Below are 21,745 nucleotides of genomic sequence, written 5' to 3'. Positions count from 1 at the left end.
GTCCTGGGAGCCTCCGTGCTCGTTCTCCCATTAGAAGTTTTGCACTTTGAATGTTGCTCTGCAACACTGCATGTCATTGTCGCACTCAGTTGCGATATATTTGTAGGGATGGCACCACTTATTTTTCTAGAAAACCGAATGCGCGACTGGGTGGATGTAGTGGTGCGCACGTGCACATCTGTCATTTCTTTTGAAAGTGGCAGGAGCTGTCGAAAGGCAGGAGACATGACAGTCATCGATTCTTTATTTAGAACAATCGCTGTTTAATTGTTCATCTTAATGGTAACAAAAATGCCTCAATGTAAGATGAAAAGCACAAACACTCACACATACACACAACCTTGCGCACGCTTTTTCTTCAATGTCAGAAACCCTGCAGAGAATTCAGTGCCAGCAACACAGCAACTTTCACCCAGAAGGTGTCTCCAAGACCAGGTTCAAAATGGTGGACATCAGCCGCGCTTGCATCGCCGCATCCATCATCCGCATTCTCTGCGCCACAAACAAGCCGAAGTGTTCCAGGCCATCGGCACTTCCAAATGATGCAGATGGCATAGACAGTTGCGCGAGTGCTGGCGATCGGGAAGGGGCGGACTTGGTAACATCACTGGCACTTCTGGAACCACTACCAACCTGCTCCTGTTGTAGCAAAGTCTGCGTCCCTGCTTCAGAGCGCGTGGGGCTTGTTGTGTTCACCACTTCTGATGGAGGCGTCACGTTAGCAACACTGCACATATTGCCTGGCCCACTTTGCGGCAGGGACGACAGTTCAGTGGGTAACGACGAGCACATGACGACTGTGGGGTGCTGCTGCATCGCTTCAAAGTCCTTTACTGCATTTTTGAACTCCTTGCGTCGCCTGCAAGAAGATCGATGCTGTTACCAAATCCCTATATGTTTACCCGCATGCCCAGACTGACAATCATGCAGGTGGGTTAATGGCTGCACTTTAGATGGAAATGGAAAATCTGGGCCATTATGTGTATTCACACTGTCATGTAAAATGAAAGACGCTTCAAAGAAATGGCTCTGTGTGTTTTTGGCATTCATGTGGCCAAATACACAGTGTTCTTTGATTGAATCAATTTGATTAATTATGTATGAATGATTATCTATTTCTATTATTGCACACTTGCAGGTATTTTAAATTGGTATGTAGTGAGTACCTTTTAAGACATCCCGTTCGATAGTTTTAAATTTGTTGCCTGATGAGCAGTCCTTTCTGAACTGTTGCAAGGACAACCGCAAAGCTACATATATAAGATTGTGTAGACAGCAGGAACCAGCTCTTACTGCGCTGTATGCATTCTGCATTTTGTAGTTCTGCAGCAATATTTCCAGCATTATAAAATGCACTCACATGTATGTTAACTTAGGGTGGTCTGTAGTTAGATATCGCAAATAAACAAGCCAATGTTAAACAAACACAATGTAGACAGTGGCCAGTTCAGTACCTTTAATGACTGAACTCAACCAAAACTTAAAAATGATTGCGTTTTTCAATCAATCTCTCACTCCTCATAGTTACCAAGTTTGAGTAAATTTGATTTATTATAGCCTGAAGATACTAAATAGAGAGAACGAGATACTTCCACAAACTATGTTTTAGGATTCGTTTTATTTGGTTTGTTTCCAGTGGGAAGCCACACTCCATTGTTTTATCCTACGCTTCGAGTGGAGTGCCCATTCACTCTATCTGTCTTTTGGCACACCCGATATTTTTGTTTGACAGGAAAGGGGTGTCACCTTGTTGCCACTAATGTTGAGTGTACTCGCTTGCTCAACCACGTTCTCAATCTAATTCAACAGTTTTTTGAGAAAGAGCTTTCCGAGATAAATGTGTGCACATCAGACACCACGGCACTCAATTTGCCGACACTTAAATCTGAAGTTCCCACAGAGTGTAATAGCAGATTAACAGATTGGAGGAACCGGCTACGTGCAAAAAGACAGGCTCCGGCAAGGTACCTGGTACCTTGCCGGAGCCTGTACATGCGCAGAGGAAGCGAAACCAGTTGTATGCATAAGTGCCAAGTTTAAGGAGGACAGTTATGAGGGCTGCGGCCAGTTATGAGGCCCCTTACTTTCATCAGCGCCACTCAACCAGTCTAAAAACTGTTCCTTAGTGTGCTTGCTGCCCATATTGGCATCAACAAACTGACAGCGGTGCCTCAACCTCAACTTCCACTGTACGGAGACTTAGTTCATGGCAGGTCGGGACGAGATGGCAGCTGCCGCATGGGATGGTTGACAATCTTCGCGTTTGTTTCACCAAAAGCCATGAGCTCTGCCTTTCAGGCAGGACCTCCTGGTATAAGGCACTTTGGTGCAGACTTTCTATCGACGTTGTGTCTAAATATGAATAAAAACTGACTGCGAATAGAATTGAATCATATTTCAAACATGTGGATATTTCCTTTAGGGAATATGGCACATGCAGTGAGGACATAACACATTCGAGTGCATATTACTTATCTGATAAAGAAAAAAAGTTCAAAAGAACAAATTAAGGCAAAATGGCTAAGCAGTGGAACAAAAATTTGCAATACATAGACGCAAATAATGCAAGTTTTTCAATATGCTGTGAGTACAGGAAGCACATTTGTCTGCCTCCAGTACTTTCAGCCACTAAAAGGGCATCGCTAGGCATTCCAGTGGCTCGCCTGACCAACATTTTACTGCCAATAATAGCTCGCGATCCCTCATTCATGTCACAATATTGACTGGAAACGTTTTTTGGGCACATAAATTTTACACAAGTAGCGTCTCACTTAAAGGGACCCTGCAACACGCTTTGAGCAGTGCGAATAAACCTGCGCGACATTTAGACTACAATGCCATGAATACCTCAGCCAAATATTCATGTGCGCGTGAAGTGGTAAGTACAAAAATCGCAGTGAAAGACGCGGAAAAACTAACTGCACTTTCTTCAATTTCCCCCATTATGTGGACCCATTATTACAGTGGTGGCTGCCCAATTGGTTGTTGCTGGTCAACTTCCCGGTTTATTTCCCGCATTTCCTCAGACGATCTGCCGTTGGCGGCGCTGTGCCCCCACCTCTTCTATACCTGAACCTGTACGAACAGTTTCGGCGTTTCTTTTGTGTTTTGAGTGCGCGCAGAGTTTGAGTGATGAACTCAATACCTCCCTTTCAGCCAGATCCCTCGACAAAAAAACGTTTATTGCTTCAGAAACGCCCAACCAGCCTAAGCACACGATTGCGAGCAGGCAGCCATGCCTGTTTTTTTGTTGCACTAGACAGGCAACAGCTCCCCACGTTGCGGAGAAAAAAAGAAAACTCTCCTGGCGGTGATATACCAAACAGAATGCCATGTGCCACCCCCTCTCCAGGAGAGGGTGCGTGGCTTTTATCGCATAGTCTGTGGAAGAGTTGAGTGGGAATGATTATGCGCAATTTCTCATTGCGCGTAGCTTTGGTGATAGTGAACGGATTTTTATAATTCGTGCGGAAGACAATTGCTGCGACAACAGTCTTCTGAAATACATTATGTGTAGTCAGTGGTAAGTGCTGCAGGGTCCCTTTAAGCTAGCATACATTGCAGTTTCTATATCCACATTTTGAGCCAGGCCAGCACGTGTTAAGCTTTGTTTGCCCAGCTTCGTTGTCATGCGAAGGAGACAACCAGAAAGAACGTGTAGTGCGAGGAAGTCTGAATGAATTCATTTCATGCAGCACAGCCAGCTTTTATATAACTATTTTAATTTCAGATTCAAAAACTTCTAAATCTTTCAACACTACAACTGCACTGTGAATCAAATAAATCACTATTCACAAGGTGTTCAAATTTTGAAAGTTCTCAAGCATCTGGTACAAGGGAGCTCTCCACTCCACTTTCTCTGCTTAACCAACCCACTTCTTTCCTTTCCCTACCTCGACAGCTGTAGCTGTCAAGAAAGGCATTAGCAGTTTTCTCAAAATGTCCGACCGATATGCGTTTGTATGTTTCCGTTATAGGAATTTTCTTTTCTTAATGTATTCACTGTTCTCGAATTACGCTGAACTATCTTTGTACTAAACTGCAAGAATAAATGCACCTTTCAAAATTATGTTCAATGAAGAATTTCTTGCACTCAGTTGTCCGCGAAAGGAAGTCGAATTTTTTAGCCATCATTTCGAGCGAAAGGACCCTGTTGAGTGATATTTCTTGTCATAAAGTTATATTCACATTGGTGAGTTTGGAACGCTCCATGATAGCGCTTTAAGTGTTATTTGTGTCTTATCCGATTGCTAGCTTCTCCCATTTGCTTGCTTTTGATCAGTGCAAATATGACGAAAGTCACCCTCTGTTCTCACTTTGTCATGAGTAATAAACTTGGTGTCCGAAACGACTGCTTTTACTTATTGCACGTAATGTAGCTGTTTTGAAAGTGAGTTCAACGAATATGACTATTTGTATGGTAATTTTAATGTTCAAAGGTTGCAACAGTACATAAATTTTCTTGAATTTTGTGCATTAATAACTTGAAGCTTGAATTTTCAATAAAATGTGTTCCTTGTTTTCAAGAAAATCCTGTTCTCTTCCTTGAACTGTGCAGTGTGCCGATGCAGCCACTTAGTTCATTGTAAATTTATAATGAAGTAATGGTTAGAACATTCCAAGGTGCAGGTCCGGTAATAACCATTAAATAAGTATTCGAAATTAACAGAAGGGTTTAGCTTTTTAAACACATAGTAACGACGTATATTTTATCACTGATGGGCGAGCTTAACTTATGGGCCTATAAAAATTCTGTGTCATATTTGATAATTAGTGTCATCATCTTTATTCTTTATCTCTAGGGCTCCAAATGCAGCTACACTCAGGCATCTAAATTTCTCAATTCAGCCCTGGGGAGCATGTGCAGGTGTGCTGACCATGTACCAAGCGTCATACCAAGACCTGTTCTCTGCTCAGCTATAACTCTCTATTGCCTTTTCCCGGTACTGTGAAGTCCATGCTAGGTATACAGCGTCAAAGCAGCTGTGACTCGTTTCCAGGGTAGAGACACCACCATAGTTGGGGTAATGTATATGGCCCAACCTTATACAAATGTGCATATGTGCATAGTACCAAAGACTCACAATTTAAAGAGAGACCTGGCCACACTTATGCTGTGTTGCATCGACGCCATCGTGGATTCATCCTCGTGCTCAGAGTTCTCGCAGCCGGACGCCTCACTGCAAGCACACATGAAACTGGTCAAGTCGCGTCACACTGGACTCATGTCAGTAGGCACAACACAAGTCTCCAACACATAATGGCACGTTGCTCTTAGTGAAAAAAAACTTGAGAACTTATTGATATGAACTAAAGTGAGTTTGTTGAGGTTTCATTTTTGTTACAGTGGAAATTGCTTCTGCTATGGCCAGATTTGCAAAGAGTATGCTGCCTCACCTACACCGGGCGTATTGTTCCGCAAATCAGTTGAAGATGTTGAGAAAGCTGGCTACACACTCAAAGCTTGAAATTGCCACAGATTATTGCATGATGTCACCAACTGACTGCATTGTCCCCTTAGTGGCTAATTAGCACCAGACCAAGTGACAAATAATTTTGTGACTCAGCCCATCTGTGTGCGCAATCCAGTCAGGCACATTGCATCTATGTGATGACAATGCATGACTTTATTTTCCTCTTAGGTTATAAAGCATTAGCATTATTTAGCGGCTCCCCCTAGAAATCTATCGGTCAGTCTGCACGTAACCCACAACACGATGCACTCTACAGGTGTACAAGGGCAACGTGGGTACTTGATAAACAGTCCTAGGGCAATTAAAGGTCCCCTTAGCATAAGATCCTAGGCCCTCCAAGGCAAACATACAGAGATGTGTGCGTTGGAAGTGAACATCTGAAAAGAATGCTTCCACGCTATCCGACAATTCCCAAACCACTGTTTCTACAAATCTGTTACATTACGGCCATGCTTAACCCAGTACACCAAGACATGACACGCCTAAAGAGCGATCACTGCAAGTTAAAAGGCAGTAAAAGTGATAAAAGTGCTCACAGAAATCTAGAAATCACTGATTTCACCATTCAACATCACAATCACCTGTAGCGCAGCTATACGAACAAGTTCAAAAAGCTCTGGAAATACGATTTCCGGAACTTCATAATTCATGCCTTCACCAATCTAGAAATCACCGATTTCACCATTCAACATCACAATCACCTGTAGCGCAGCTATACGAACAAGTTCAAAAAGCTCTAGAAATACGATTTCCGGAACTTCATAATTCATGCCTTCACCAATTGTAAAAGGGGATTGGAGGAGCAAAAAAATGGCTGCATATCTGCTAACATCGCTGCAAATGCCGTCGAAAGAAAAGTCTTCTGCTACCCCTGCAATGTAAATGCCTCTCTTCCCTTTCTGGCCCACCTTAACGTCCAACCTCACTCTTACCGGTAAAAACACAGTGGAAGATATTTCCCAAGCCAATTCAATTTCGCCGAACTCCACTGCTCGCTCAGCATGTATTGGAACCTTTTGTTGCTGTTCAATTTCTTGAAACTTCGAATGCCGCCCCGAGAGGGCGACTAGAGTGGTTTTTGTATTTTGGTGTCGAAACATTTTTTCCAAGGCGTATTTTCTCATTTGGTATCGCAAACATCAAGCAGCCATATAATTTTAATTAAAAGAACAGTGCAAATATGACTTGTGCATTGATGTTGTGCCTCAAATGTGTCTAATGTTTTTTTTTGCTCAACAAAATTGACCAGTATGAGCCCTGCCACCAGATTCAGTATTTTGGAAATATTTTTCCTATATAAACGTCTCCCTCAACAGTTCGTTGAGGTTCTAGCCACGCGGCTGAATCGAGAAACAGACAGACATACAGACAGGCCGAAATTTTCGCGTTTAAGTAGCCCAAGAAAGGCTATCATCTTTAAAAACCACGAGGACACCTAAGTAAAAAAACAAGTAAAAAAAACAAGCTTTTGACAAGCTGTGTATGTGAAAGCATCATTCTGTAACTGCCAAACAGACATGCCGGTATTCTGGGAATCGCTGTGCACTAATGAGAGCCCCTCGGCTTGTGAGCGCTGCACCACTGGTCCTAGTGTATGTGAAAGCATCATTCTGTAACTGCCAAACAGACATGCCGGTATTCTGAGAATCGCTGTGCACTAATGAGAGCCCTTCGGCTTGTGAGCGCTGCGCCACTGGTCGAAGCAAGCGGCCATGGAGCTAAGCACGCCACAGTGCATACCCATGCAGCTGAAGGCGATGTTCAACACAGTGCTTCGTTTCGTCTATGTTTTTGTTTTCTTCTCCAATCCCCGTGTTAGTTTGCGCCACTAATGCAATGTAGTATTACCAACTTGCCAAAGCTTCTGCTCTTGCAAGCTCATTTTAAAATTTGTGGGAAGGGCTGTCCAGTGCACATATGTCTTGCTCTGTGGGCATGTAGCTGTGTGCCAGCAGTGGGGCCCGATATTGCATTCGCCGATAGGTACAAGCCCAGCACTTCCGGTGCAGTGCAGACCCTTAATTAAACGTGTGTGTATGCCCGAACCCACCTCTCAAATGGCCAGAAAGATGCCAAAGACCTCGATTTAGGAAAAGAAAGCACAAAGTTGAGCTGACAGAACATTTTATATTAAAGAACTCACTGGCCCTGGAAAATAAATTCGCTTTGCTGAGGCTCAAACTAAGGCCGTTCACTTTAAAACCTGTAACTCTACCCTTCGGCTGCATCCCCATGAAAAGGGCCCGTCAGCGTTCCTTACGGCTTGTGCAAGAACTCAGCAGCAAGGGTTTTAATGTGAGGTTTCAATGGATTCCATCCCATGTTGGCGTCAAGGGCAATGAGACCGCTGATCAGATGGCACGGAGTGCGCTGCAATTTTCACCGACTGTTAAAGTTTTCCCCAATCACTGGAATGACTTCAGGCACACAGTGGCTGAACATTTCAAGTCCTTGGGAAATCCCTGTCACCAGCCTTGCGTCACAAAGGGGCTTACAAGATCGGAGGCAACATTGCTGTACCACATCCGAACGGGCTCAGCAAAGACCACGGCATGGCTATTCAAGGTGGGCCTCGCGCGATCGCCTCTGTGTTCGTCATGTGCAGTGATAGGGGATGAACACCACTACGTAATGTGTTGCCCAGAGTATGATGTCGAGCGGACTACAATGCTCTCAGCGATTCGAAAGCTGGCAGCCCCACACAGCACTGTGGACCACATCATCTTTCCAAGGGGACATTGGATGCTGCGCAGAGACGCGTTGCGCCTTCTCCTAAGCTTCCTTCAGGAGACAGAACTGGCAAACTCGTGGTGAAAGGACACTACCATTGACTAATTAGGAGGAGCTTGGGCGGAGCAATTGCCGTCATATCCAGCCAGGCTAACCCCGCCTGATCCCACACAACCACCACCACCACCACTACAGAGGCCAAACACTGCAGTTCATTTTGCAGTTGCTCTAAAGAACACAAGAGCTGTTTGAAGCAAGCCAGTAAATGGTGCTAGGCGGATTTACAGGACGTGTTTGGGCTTGTATATATCTTAGAATGGAAAGTCGCTTCGTGAGCTGTTATTCTGCTACAGACGCCATTAAGTAAGACTCCTTCTGTTATGCCTGGTTCTGCCTGAAACAGGATGGCTTAAACTTTTCCTAACTGGTTCCCACACAGCGGAAGTACTTCAAGACTGATTTAAATAATGTAGTAAAGGAAGAATAAAAAGAATCTCAAGCAATAACAGAGGGGAAAGAAAATTCTCAGGGATTCAGTTAGCTATAAAAACAGGTGAGGATTTGAGGGAACGCTTACCTCGCTTCGTGCTCCGATATGGTCATCTCGATCTCCTCCATGGGCTCTTGTTTGACAGAAATCGTGGGGCTGCGCAGATCCATCGGAGTGAAAATCAAAAGATGCATGCATTATTCACCAATATGGCTACACAAGACGGGAAGCACTCGACGGATTTCTTGGCACAAGAAAACAAAGCCTCTCAGATCATGGCCGGTCATTATACAAGCAAGATCACTCGCCCTGTCTTCAAGCGTAAGCACCAGAAAACATAAAGAAAACTATTCCCTCCGCCATCAAGAAGCTGCATTGAATGCAAGTCAGAGAGCATAGTAGCCGACATGACTAGAGCCAATTAAAAAATCCAGATGTGATGGCTCTATCAAAATTACGCCAGATGATCCGACACACTGTGGCTAAAGAATCAATATAGGAGAGAAGAGTGTGCTTGCTGCCTTGCTTCAGAATAGACAGCTCCACCAACGATCCTTTTCCGATTCAAAGAAGCAGTTGTTTCACGAGCTCGTCAGCGCTGCGTGTCACCGCAAACGTTGATTTCGAGCAAATACGTGTTTCCCAAGAATGAGAAATGAAATGGCATCCTGCTGTGCTGGCTAGGAAAAATTGTCCGTGACTAATTTGGTGGTAGGCCAAATCTAAAGTTGTACACGTTACCGAAAAAAGTAGCCAATTACGATTACAATTACAGCCTCAAAAAATAATAAAATTACTCTAAAATAATCAATTATTTCCCAGAGTTGTTTTCGCACGACTTTTTTAATTATGGCTGCAGATATAGATATAGCATGGCCTAAAATGTGACACTGCCAGAAAAGAGAGTCGAAAAAAATCGCTACGTCACGAACGTATCCAAAATTATCGTCGAAGGTTGTTTTAGCAGTGCGCGCTACTGTCTCAAATTTCAAAGCGTAGCTCCGCTTGTGTGAAAAATAGAAACATTTCCAGAAATATCTATCACGGACACCAGCACCAGCAGACATGGTGCAGGAAGACGGGTTTTGCCCGCAGCCATGGGCGTTGGCAGGATTTTATCTTGAGGGGGGCAAACACATTGTACTGAGGGGGATGAGGGAAAGGGCGAGGGGCAGGGCAATTGTGCTGGGCTGACTTGGGGAGGGCAGGTACCCCTTTTGCAGCCCCCTACCGGTGTCCATGCCCACAGCTGAGTGACCCAAGTGGATCTAACCCTACCACGAAAAAAAAAAGTCAAGAAATACTGTAATGGGTAATTTCATGATCAATTGCAGGAAAAAGGTGATTGACTTACAAGAACCATTGCTCCTTAAAGAAAGTAATTGAAGCGTTATAGAATTACAGCAGAATGTTATTGATTACAAGTAATCCATTACTTGCAACGCTCTTTGTACAAGTCTGGCCAAAGCTAAGGACTACACTAGTGCCACGAGTCTGTTCGAGCGAAATTACAGAGCCGACTCCTTTGACCACAGAAGCATGTGTAACTGACATCCATGCTCTAAAACAAAGTGCAACGATGCTGCTATGCCACCTATGCAAAGTGCGACATCCAATCCACCTCTGTAGATTTGTTTGGGTACAGAGATATCACAGATGAATCAAGTACCAACCAAAAACCAAAAATGCTCTTTCTGATACAGATATCCATAATTCCCTGCAGCTGAGACGGCTAAGGGCAAAAGTATGAGTGACCATTTAAGGTTTTTTTTTACATTAACTCGGTTCCAGAATTTCTGGGTAAAACTGATTCTTGGCTCCCTTGAATTCAAAACGAGTACGCTAGGCCTGGCAAGGCACATGACAGTGCTTGCATCCGGCATCTAACTGCGTGACGTGAACAAAGGGGATAAAGACGGGAAACATAAATGCGCCAAACATCAGCTTTCTTTCTCATCGCTCGTCTGTCTGTTTGGAAGAAGAGTATTTTCTTAAAAGCATACAGAAGATCTCGATCAAGACGTACAAGTAAGCTGTGAACACTTTTATTACCTGTCGTCCAAGTGCAGCGTTGCATCAGCATTGCTCGAAGGAAGTTCAGGATTGTGCATGTCCGCAACATTGGTTCGCGGCCAGGTTACCGTCAGCAGTTCCCTGTGGCTGGTGGCCGCGCCCCTAAAAGGTGAGACAAGTTACAAAGGGTAAACATCTCATTCCACAGAGAGCTAAGGCAGAAACTAGGGCCACTTGGAAGCTAACTAGGGAATTGATCGCGCTAGCAAACATCAAACAGATGTAAGGGAAGTGAAGTGAGTTTCGCCTAAGGACTACGCGAAGTGTCTTTCATCCTTCTTCACTTGACCTGTTCAATGTTTGTTAGCCCAGTGAATTTCGTAGATAGCTTTGTTTCCTGCTACCGACAATGTGAAAAAAAAAACAGGTTTTTGCGTGAAGCTGTGAAGACCTATATTTTATAAAATACTAAAGCCCAAGGCAACATTTTATACGATAAAGCTTGCACAAGCTCTAAGGTATAACTGAGTGCCAATCAGCAGTTGCTTTGAATTAGGGACGGAAAGTTGGGCTAGCTGGTTTGACGATACTGGGTACATTGTACTTGCGCAAGGACGGAACGCATGAGGAAGAAAACCACAGGACAGACGCTAGGCTTAACAGCGGTTGCTTCACGGTGAAATAAATGACCACTTTACAAGGGGGAGGAGAAAAGCCATGCACATTGCCATCGTGTCACAAGGTAGGAGCGAGGCACCGGTGTGGTCTAGAGCGTAAACAGTTGGCGCATGGCGGCACAAGGTGCTCCCACGCTGGCAACGGTACGTCTCCAAGCCATGGCCGATTCCCCCGTCTTGAGAACATTTGTCAGGCCAAGGAGACTGGCTTGGACTTTTACTATTTGACACCGACGGAACGAGAAATGTATGAAATTCTCAAGCGACCGGTGTGCCCGCACACAACAGACACCACGACCCCATCAAGTTAGCTGTGAACAAAGCCCCTTCAGAAGCAAAAAGCACCGTATCTAATCTCGTGCAAGCGCGGCCGACCACGAAGGCATCACTCAGGCGCACGTCTTTGTCTGGCGATCACGACCATCTCGTATTCAGTTTTCTCACCCGAACATAGCGTGATATAAACACTCTCTCACCGGCACCCGTGTCGAGTAGCAATACTAGTAGCCAAGGCCCTCCCCGGTCGTTTGCGCCCAAGCTTAAGAAGGGTAAAACTACACGACGCGCCATTTATGGATTATCAAGTGAGACTCGTGACGAAGGGAACAGCACAAGGTCTGATCGGTAAGATAACCACTGCAGTAAGCACCCTGGATCTTTCATGGCCGATAAAGTTCGAAACTGGCTGCAGTACTGGCCTTCAGTCTTAGACTGTGGGACCTCCTCCTGTATATACACTGTATATTGTTTCTTCTGCGCACAATAAAGCACCATCGAATCGAATTGAGTAATGCTTTACCGATAGCATAGCCACCTCCGCGCACAAAGAACAGAAGACAGGAAGATCAGGCTAGTCGCTTAACCACCTGCAGTGAACCTTCCTTTTGCCTCTTTCACGTTGCTTACAGAAGCTCTTACGTTCACCATCGTAGATTACTGACTTCGCTAATTGCACACCATCGCTTTTCCAAAACAAAACTGAAAGCAGGATGGATAGCTGAAGTGCGAGGCAAGCAGCATGGGAAGCAGCCAGTCTAGCAATGTATAAGGCCTGCAGTCTGCGATTTTAGATAAGATCACCTCACGGAAAGTCTTTATTTACAATTATTTCATGTGGTCAATCACTTAGGAACTGCTCATTTGAGGGAAACATCTATAGATGCTTCTCCAATGAGCTCTCGCGGTTCGCAACTTTTGTGACGTAACAAACCATAGTACCCAAACGTGTATACGGGGCGTCGTCGCCTGTTTTGGCTAGTTGCAAGTATAGTGTATCTACATTCTCGGCACCGTAACCTACCAATACACAGCAACTTGTTCCCACTTTTTAGCGTTGCTTTAAGTGGTGAGATGTATGAAATTCAAGTTCGAAGCACTGTTTTGAATGATGGGCGACTTTAATGGTAACCGTATGATTCCAAAAACATACCGAAACGGTTCAACTCCAATGTATCGCGCTATAGAATGCATCGCACTTCAAACATCCATGACTTTTCATTTCTAGACATGACAAATACATAAAACCTTAGCCGCATAATCCTCGCTTAAAAATTCCCATGTGTGTATAGGTATGTGTGTATTACTGCCATTACTGCAAGGCATATGGCATCGGAAACAAATGGGTGTCAATAACAAACTCACTGCGAGTCAAGCAGTAAGCCTTCGGAGGGAGGCGTATCGCCACTGGTGGTGCCACCGGTTGTCGAGATGTTGGACGCTGAGGTCTGTTTCACCCCAAAGATCTGGCGCATCTTGTGGTACAGGGCCCACACCTTGACCGGCCTGCCGTTCTCCGGCGTCACATTCCGGCGCCGGTCATCCATCTTCTGCTTGTGGATCTTGAAGTATGTGTCGCGCATGTTCCGCCACTTGCTCATCGCCTTGCTGCCTGCACATACGACATGGCAGGGATAGAAATGGTATGGTACAGTGATATGGTACAATGATATGGTACAACGGGCTAGACCCAAGGTAAACACTACAATTCCACACAATCAAAGAAGTTCCAGCGGCTTTGTTGGCTTCACCTATGTGCAATAGCATACACATGCGCACAGAAAAGGGGGGAAGGGTCCGGGGGCGGCTGCCCTCCCTAATCCTCTCAGTATGGGGCACCAAATTTGCCCCATACCTTTACTCACACGAACCTGTCCCGTGGGGTTATGACCACGCTTGTGTTTTCACGATAATGGCAGCCGAAGAACCCTCATGTTGCCTCCTAAAAGCTGTCTACTTTCAGCCCCGGAAAGGCGCGGCCCAAAAGCAGGCCGTTGTGAGAAACACGGTATCACTTAATTTCCGTTTTTGCATCTGTTGCGGAGCTTGTCCGCTTTCTGCTTTTCCTCGCAAATAACTTGCGTAGCACCGAGCAAAACAGCCCCTTAAAAAGAGTTTCAGAATAAATAATATAAACTTTACATATTCTAACGCATTTGAATGGTACGCACGGGAACCATGTTGCTTGAACCCGACAAGGGGAGGGGGACACTGCAGCAAGACTTCGCCACCCCAAATCGAGAACCATGCCTATGTGCAATAGTGAGTGGTTAATTTGCTTGTGTGGTCTGCATACCAGCAAACTTAACAGCACTTGCCTGAACATTCTGAAGCAACGTAAACACAAATCTCTACCTTGTTTTTTTAGCCTCTCACCACGTAAGTTTACCAGCAGAAACCAGTTTACTTATACTCTGGTTTCCATCAGAATAAGCTATAAACAGCATGATACAATAAAGATGGCAAGGGAGAAATTTGTCGAATCAAAACAATGGGCTGTGTGGGACGGTATTGTAGAATTGTGTCCATCATCCCTCTCGAGGTGGGATGTAGCGATGCTTTTTATCAAGTGGAACTGCGATGTAATTCGACTCACGTCCAGAGTAGATCAAGTTTGTGTGCATTTAAACTCCTGGCATGATCTCGCTTTTATACCCATTCCACTGATAGACAAATTTACCGTAATATTTTCTTTCCCTGTTTGTGGAAGCTATGGAAAAAAAAACTGCCCTCAGAAATAACCGCACAATGAAAAAAAAAAGATTTGTGGCATTTTCTTTTCCATTTTGGTCGTCCAGGGTACTCGTACCAAAGCATCTGAACTGACACCTTTTCTTTCTAACTGCTTTTTACGAAATAAACCGTATCAACTCAGTCCTAAAGACTGCCGAATATTTTGGGCACTCACTAAAGACCTCACCACAAAGCTCCTAGAAAATACTTATACCCCTGTCAAACGTGCCTATTTAAGTGCACTTACACGGAGTGCACTTGGATAAAATGTCATTCGGGAGCAGCTAAACGGCAAACGCGAATGACACTTTACAAGGAACGCACTTTAAGCTGAGTGTGGTCCCCAAACACACTCACACACTTTACCGGGGCCAGCTCGCCGAGTGAGTAATCTCGTGAACAGAAGTCCGAAAATCGGAAAAAATAACGTAAAACCGCGAGCGTTTAGATGATAATAAGTAACGTTAAAAGTTAATTATAGATATATTGCTTATTTACTTTTACAAAAATTGAAGCAGCGACGAAAAATAAGAAAATAACCTCTCTCTCAACAACGTGCCAGCGCCGCCTTGTGGGTGTTTTGCTCCATGGCAGCCGTTCTCTGCGGCGTTCTCGTAGGTGGTTTCTTGTGGCCCTGTGATTGTGTTCGTGTTTCAGCCTATTTTCGTTGTATTCAACGCTTTCAGATAATTTCCCCCGAACAATAATGCAGCTGTCATTCACTGCGCAGTGAATAACAGTGAAGATAAAAGCGCCGGTGTTCAGTCGCCGTCCCGACTCTGTTTTTGTGGTCTTGTGCGATGCGCCGATTGCGATTTTAAACAATTCAAACACAACGAATTGTTTACAATATTCCTCACGCGATAAAGATGGGGGATTTCAAGTAATTTTGCGTAACATTTACGCCGGATATCGTCACTGACATCACGGCCAAGGGCACTTTATTTCGTCGTTTAGCAGCGCGCAGCCTAAGTGTCACTTGGGAAGCCCGAGTGCACTCGGCGGAAGTGCACTCGGGCTTCCCTAGCATCACTAAAAGTTGAGTGTATCGGGTAGTTCTCACTCAAAGAAATTAACAGCCATCCCACCGTGTGCAGGTAGGCGACCGCAAACCCTGTATCAAATGCGCATTGCATAAAGAGTTAGAGAAAGTACACGTATTTATTTTGCTTATCATTTGGAAAAGTAGTGACTATTTGCTTCGTGCATGATTATACCCAACGAAACTGGGAAGGGCTAGAGCTTTACCCCAGAAGACAAACATGTTGCCATCTGTTTCTTTTCCTAGAAGCCGATGTATTGACAGCACATGGGAATTTCGTAACGGTTACAAATTCCCTGTGGACTATGGCAAGTAAATGAGGCTCGACTTAATCATGGAGCCGTCATAGCCCCCAATCATCATAAAATTGTTCTCTGGAAAGCTTCACACTGCAAGCAGACGGCAATTCTGTAGTGTTTACAGCTTCCTTCTTCACTAATTAGGACAAAAAAAAATAAACTTGGGGTAATCATGCAGCTGTCCTAGCTACATTGCACCAATACCACGCGGGCGACTAAGAAGGCGTCACCTCAAATTTCGCGCTTTCGTTGACGTAAATACTCCAGCTCTTTTATATTTCGCAAAATTGTAGGCATGGAGGGAAGAACGACTGCCCACATATTAAAAAAAAAAAACCGTGCGAAAACAGAGCAGCGAAGCGGCGGCGTCCGTTCGCACACGAGGAGCGCAGATGGGCGCCGTCGTTTGCCTGCTCGCAACGCAAGGGGGAAAGGGAGAGATCCAAGAGAAGCTGAGAGGAGGAGCAACTGCGCGCCAGGTCGGCGGCCTCGGCGGCGGCCGGAAAGAAACTTCCGCAATGGCGCTGTCGACGCCGCTGCAGCCGCCTTGCGAAAACGCGCGGCCTCCCGCGTCAAGAACCGCGGCGTCGGCGAGCTGTGTCGCGGCGAGTGCAGAAAGCGCTGCGCCAGCCTTTTGGAGCAGCTGATATACCTGAAATGCCGAACTGGTCCCCGATGACTTCCCAGACGGCCTCTTTCTTGGCGGTGTTCCTGAAGTCGGGCTCGTTGTGGTCGTAGAGGAACTTGTGCTCCCGCACGGCCTCGATGAACTCGTCCGCGGGAAACTTCTTTTTGCGGTAGAAGCCCCGTTGCGGGGAGCGCTGCCGAGGCACCCTATGCTGCGGTACAACCCGGGGCACCGTTGCCATCGCGTCATTGGTGAAGATGACGGTGTAATTTCCCGGTTGGAGCGGCTGCAGCGGCTGCAACATGCTGGCGGCGGATGCGGCGGCGGCTAAACTCGCCAAGGCTGTGCGGCGGCCCAAACTGAATGCGGCACGACGAGTACCGCGCCTCTCTCAACCGGTTTCCCTCCTCCTCAACCGCATGGCTCTCTCTGCGGCGCGGCGCAACTCCGAGTTCTTGGCGAAGTCTGGCAATCAAAACAACCATGCTGGCAGCTTCGCGGCGCATCTGTAATTTCCTTCTCAGCACCACCGTTTGTGATTCGTCTGACGGAGTTGTTACGGCGGGCACCTTTCGTCGTGCGGCGTTTCCAAAGCAGGGATGCAATTTCCCTAGGAGAATCCCCGTACTCTCCCTAGACTGACGAAGGCGCGAAATTTGACGTGACTTGTTCGTCGCCGTATAATAACGTTGTCTGCGGTCATCCGGGCAGTTTATATTTAGCGTTCCCGGTTAAGATTGTTTCATTGCAGCGTCTAATCACGGTCTTTCACCGAGGCAGAGTGCATTATTGCTGACGGTTATGCGCACTGCTCTGACGCGTCGTTTGGAGCGAGCATACGTCCGGTCAGCTGCATCGTACGGTTATATATATATATATATATATATATATATATATATATATATATATATATATATATATATATATATATATATATATATATATATATATATATATATATATATATATATATTTTTTTTTTTTTTTGCAAATTAAAGCTTCTTCCAAAATATGTGGAGGAGACAAGCGCTTTATGGGTAATAACGTTTGTGTAACGCTTATTGCTTCAAGCAATAAAGTATACATAGTCCAAGGGCTTATTTGAGGGTAAATTTGAATGACGGCATATAATGAGAATACAATCTGAATCGTATAATCAGTTCGGGCGGAAGAGAGAAGTTGGGTCAGTCGTTTTTCTTACATTGTTCTGTTTGTTCTTATTTTATTTCTACTTTTATGCGCGGTGCGCCAGCGTGTGTTTCAGTTCGTATTGCTTGCACCGTTTATGCGCAGGGTGAAGATTTCCTCCATGATGGCAGGGATGAAGAAAAACAACTCTTAAATGCAAGCGCGTTTGCAAGAATAAAAGTGGGTCGTGTACTTGTTTTAAATTACCAGCTGTTTCTGAAGATGGTCGTGCTGAGGCATTGTATAGCTGCTTTATTAGTTAATTTACCTTTTTCGGAGTTCGTTAATCAGACGAACCACAACCGGATGCACGGTTCTATAGTGGCTACAGGATGCCGCGTGTGTGCTGAACAGGTGTTGCGAATGATGACAGAAAACTTTGCGACGGCGTGTTGTTAACTGTTTGAAGCGTATCTTGCATTGCGTAGGAATGCAATGCGTGCTAGGTGGCTGTGTCCAGTCTCACAAGAATTTTAATTTAATTAGTAAACCAGCCAACTATATTTCCAAAGCGAATAGTTGTGCTAAATATAAATGGCAGCCTCTGGAACCCCGCGTGGGGCACGAGACTGAGGCAAATTTACCACTGATGCAGAGCATACAGAGTTCGAAGAAACATTTCTCCAAGCACCCTCTGCACCCCGTACCACTCCGGAAGTCACGCACGTGACTTCGAAGACTTAAACCACACTTCGCCGACTCCAGGACCGCCAGAAACAGCGCAACGCAAAAAAAAAAAGAAGAAGAAAGAAAGAAAGAAAGAAACTGGGCGCACGGACGGAGTTGCCGTCGGGCTCGAGGAGTGCGAACAGTTCCAAAAATTATTCGCGCTAGGAGTGCGGATAGGGATGGTTGTTACCGCCATCTAGTTGAAAGTAAGAAAAATAGTTTTTTTAGTTATGCTTGCAGAAGTATCCACTGGGCTGCGCCACTGTGTCAAATAGTCTCGGTGCCTGACAGGGCTCGCAAGCTTGGACGTTCCCTGTCTTCCCTATAGGCGGCGTAAAAATCGACGCCCCACGTGACCAACCTTGACCAACCTAAAGCGCTGTTTTCGACCATCAAGCCCACCAGACGGCGCAGGCAAAATGTTACTTTTGGTATAGAATACAAAACATTCATTCCGTGACTCAAAGAGCCCACACAGTTCGCTTACAATGTGTTATTTAAAAATACTATTAACAAGTTCCGCATCAAACATCCGTTGAGCAAAAATGTACGCAACTTTTTACGAACAGCCGACTGGTGCACCACCTTGTTTCTGAATTCGCAACCACAAAGCCGCCAATTCAAATTGAAACCGCTGCAACGGCCGACCGTTTCAATGTGCGCGGAGCACCGGTTTCGTGACTGTTATTGCTGTTATGTGCTTTTGCGTCCATCAGTTGTTGAGAGGACTGGCAAAACACGAGAATTGAGTGCTTGTGGAATGACAAATGTGGGAAATTCCGCATCGGAAGGCAGCTGTCGAGGCCAGAATATTCGATTCTTCAAACAGAAGGTGAGTGTTATGCACTCCGCTAGAAAGACGGTGCAAAGGAAACCGTTGTCGCCGTCAATACTTCATTTGTGCCCTTCGTTCGAAATCTTAGCGCAAGTGAACGAGTTGTTATGGCAAAAAAAAAAAATGTTGTCACGAAAGCGACGTACAATTGCAGCGATCGAAATGAAATGATGTCCTGGCCTCTGTAAACTTGCGGATGTCAATAAACGATTTGTTCTCACTTGCTGCTCACTGTGGTCTGTGCCAGTCGAGGCCATCTGGTCACCTGGCGTAACATCACTTCACTAGCGCGGCGCAAGTAAACACGCGACCAGCGTGCCAGCCAGGAGCCAGCAGGAGCAGCCACGGCCGGACTCGACGCCCCTTTCGCGCGCGGGAGGAGGAGAGTCGAGTCCGGCCGTGGAGCAGCGAGCCGGCGGCCGCCGTGCGAGGGCAGCCATGTTATTAAGGAGCTCAAGCGGCCTGTGCAAAAAGCATCCGCCATGTTTACAAAGCCGTGTTTACAGCGCCATCAAGCGGGCGTACTGGGTAGTTCACGACGCCGCCACTACGCTTTTTCTGGCACTACAGGCAAAGCTAGACCTTTGCTTCTCTAAAATCCTCCCTGTTCTGTGGTGCCTGTGTTTGTGTGTGTGCTGATAAAGTCAGTGGCAGAAGTTTTAAAAGCACAAAGAAGTTACCCGACATCCGTGGGGCTCATGTGCGCTCGTGTTTTATTTATTGTGAAAGTATTTGTCACTTGTGGGTAGCATTGGAAGATCAAGACGACGTGGTGCTGCTCCGAGGGCTCTCGCCGTTTGTGCACTGCGTCTGTTGTCAAGTGCGTGCGCCAAACGTGCCGCACGTGGTGCGACACTGAAGCTCCGAATGGCGTCGCAAACAAGTTGGTTGACTAACGACGCGTCGTGCGCAACGCACGTCAAGGTGATCAAGCTCTCCTACACCTGGGCCATTCACAATTTCAGCCTACGTCACGAAGAGACCGGAAGGAGGATAGAGAGTTCGAGGTTTTCGACGCCGGTGCGGGGCAAAGCCTGCTGGCTCCTAGAGCTGTACCCGAACGGCAAAGATGAGGCAAGCAGAGGGTACGTATCCCTTGACATAATGCGTGCCTCCCACGAAAAGGGGGACTTCCTTGCCGAGTACAAATTATCCATCCTTGACGAGGAAAAGCGGGAGGTGCACGTGCAAAAAATGACTTCTCGCTTCCCCCCTTGGGGTAGGTGGGGCTTCGCGAAGTTCATCGCGAGAGACCGACTCCTGAAGGGCGCTGACCGGCTTCTGCCCGACGACACGCTCACCATACAGTGCGAGGTGCTCGCTTTCGTGGAGTCTGTGAACGTTTCGCAGCCGATGGGGGCAGTCGCAGTGAAGGTTCCCGCATGCCGCCTCTCGCAAGACTTCGGCCTCCTGCTGGAATCTCGTCAGTCGTGTGACGTCGTCTTGAAGGTTGAAGGCCGTGAGATTCGCGCGCACAAACTTGTACTGGCCGCCCGCAGCCCCGTTTTCGCCGCCATGTTCGAGCATAAGATGAAAGAGAGCAAGCTAGGTCGAGTGGAGATAACGGACTGCGACTTCGAGGTATTCAACGAGGTGGTGGAGTTCATCTACACGGGACGCGCACCCAAACTGAACGATATGGCCGAGCAAGTCCTCCGCGCGGCCGACAAGTACGACTTGGGGAGGTTGAAGGCGATGTGCGAAGACGCCCTGAGCTCGAAGCTTTCCGTGGAAACGGCTGCCGAGTTGTTGGTACTGGCTGACACGCATAACGCCGACCAGTTGAAGGCGAACGCACTTCTGTTCATCAAAGCCCATGGAGCAAGTGTCGTGGAGACAGACGGCTGGAAGAAGATGGCCAGCGAGGATGCGCACCTCGTCACAGAAGCCTTCTGTGCGCTAGTGGCCGAAAACGCTGCTCTCGGTACTGGACAGAAATGAACGCTAGTTGTAGCAACTTGGGATCGTTGCTGTGATACATCAAACGCCATAGTTAATTACCAAGTTCACTTCTCGTTGCAGCAGGTGCAATCGCAATAAAAGTTCGTGGAAACAAAGACATTTCACCCTGGATTGGTTTCGACTGTACATGCGCATCCTTGCACACTGCGGTGAAAGCCTGTTCCTCTCTTTCAGCTGCCGCTGTGCCTCATCACAGCAGCAGCGCGCGGCGCAAGTGCGTTACTAGGAATATTTTGGACACGGCGCGAGATTTTTGGGGCCTAATATGTTTATCAACGACTGCAGCGATGACAGGCAAACCACGTGATAAAGGACATGCGGTATATCATAGCAATCTCCTTTCAAAACGCGCGCTCCCCTTGACATCCGGGTCCGTCGCTTAGGCGAAGTGATAGCGTACATGAGCTGTTGCCGTGCTTAACTTGTTCCCGAGTGTAGTAGGTCACCCGAGTCCCAGCTGTGGATTTCTTCAGTTCTGCTCATACTGGTATCTAACTTGTTGTCTAACTTCAGGCAAGTACCGCACTTTGCGCCTCAAATTTAAGCCTCCAACTAATTGTGTCTAGGACGCCGGATATTCTAAGGAGCTATTCTCGCGAGTTACCTGTTGCTTCACTTCCACACAAGAATAGGAGCACAAGTCTGAGCTGCCAGTGTCAGTAGCTTTGTGCTCTACTCAGATATAAACCCGCAATCGTTAATGTAGTCGCTACCGGCGGAGAACACCTG

At 46.3% G+C, this 21,745-nt stretch overlaps 2 protein-coding genes across 2 annotated transcripts; one reads left to right on the top strand and one right to left on the bottom strand.

The window, feature by feature from the left end:
* Positions 1 to 226: 226 nt before the first annotated feature.
* LOC144158967 (uncharacterized) lies at positions 227 to 16,748 on the bottom strand. The gene is made up of 6 exons (XM_077690182.1): positions 16,387 to 16,748; positions 13,026 to 13,272; positions 10,747 to 10,869; positions 8,782 to 8,850; positions 5,085 to 5,180; positions 227 to 859 (listed from the first exon to the last, which is right to left on the bottom strand). The coding sequence occupies exons 1-6, from the start codon at positions 16,664 to 16,666 to the stop codon at positions 409 to 411; spliced, it is 1,266 nt and encodes a 421-aa protein (XP_077546308.1). The 5' UTR covers positions 16,667 to 16,748; the 3' UTR covers positions 227 to 408.
* Positions 16,749 to 19,673: 2,925 nt separating this feature from the next.
* LOC144157869 (speckle-type POZ protein-like) lies at positions 19,674 to 21,162 on the top strand. Its single transcript, XM_077688590.1, has 2 exons — positions 19,674 to 20,139; positions 20,278 to 21,162. The coding sequence occupies exons 1-2, from the start codon at positions 19,922 to 19,924 to the stop codon at positions 20,993 to 20,995; spliced, it is 936 nt and encodes a 311-aa protein (XP_077544716.1). The 5' UTR covers positions 19,674 to 19,921; the 3' UTR covers positions 20,996 to 21,162.
* The last annotated feature ends 583 nt before the right edge of the window (positions 21,163 to 21,745 follow it).

The sequence above is a fragment of the Haemaphysalis longicornis genome, unplaced genomic scaffold (assembly GCF_048455015.1).
Source record: "Haemaphysalis longicornis isolate Haplotype H1 unplaced genomic scaffold, Haemaphysalis longicornis Haplotype H1 scaffold_10, whole genome shotgun sequence".
In the NCBI taxonomy this organism is placed as follows: Eukaryota; Metazoa; Arthropoda; class Arachnida; order Ixodida; family Ixodidae; genus Haemaphysalis; species Haemaphysalis longicornis.
Note: the sequence above shows the minus strand (reverse complement) of the source record. Positions and strands in the feature narration are given on the sequence as shown.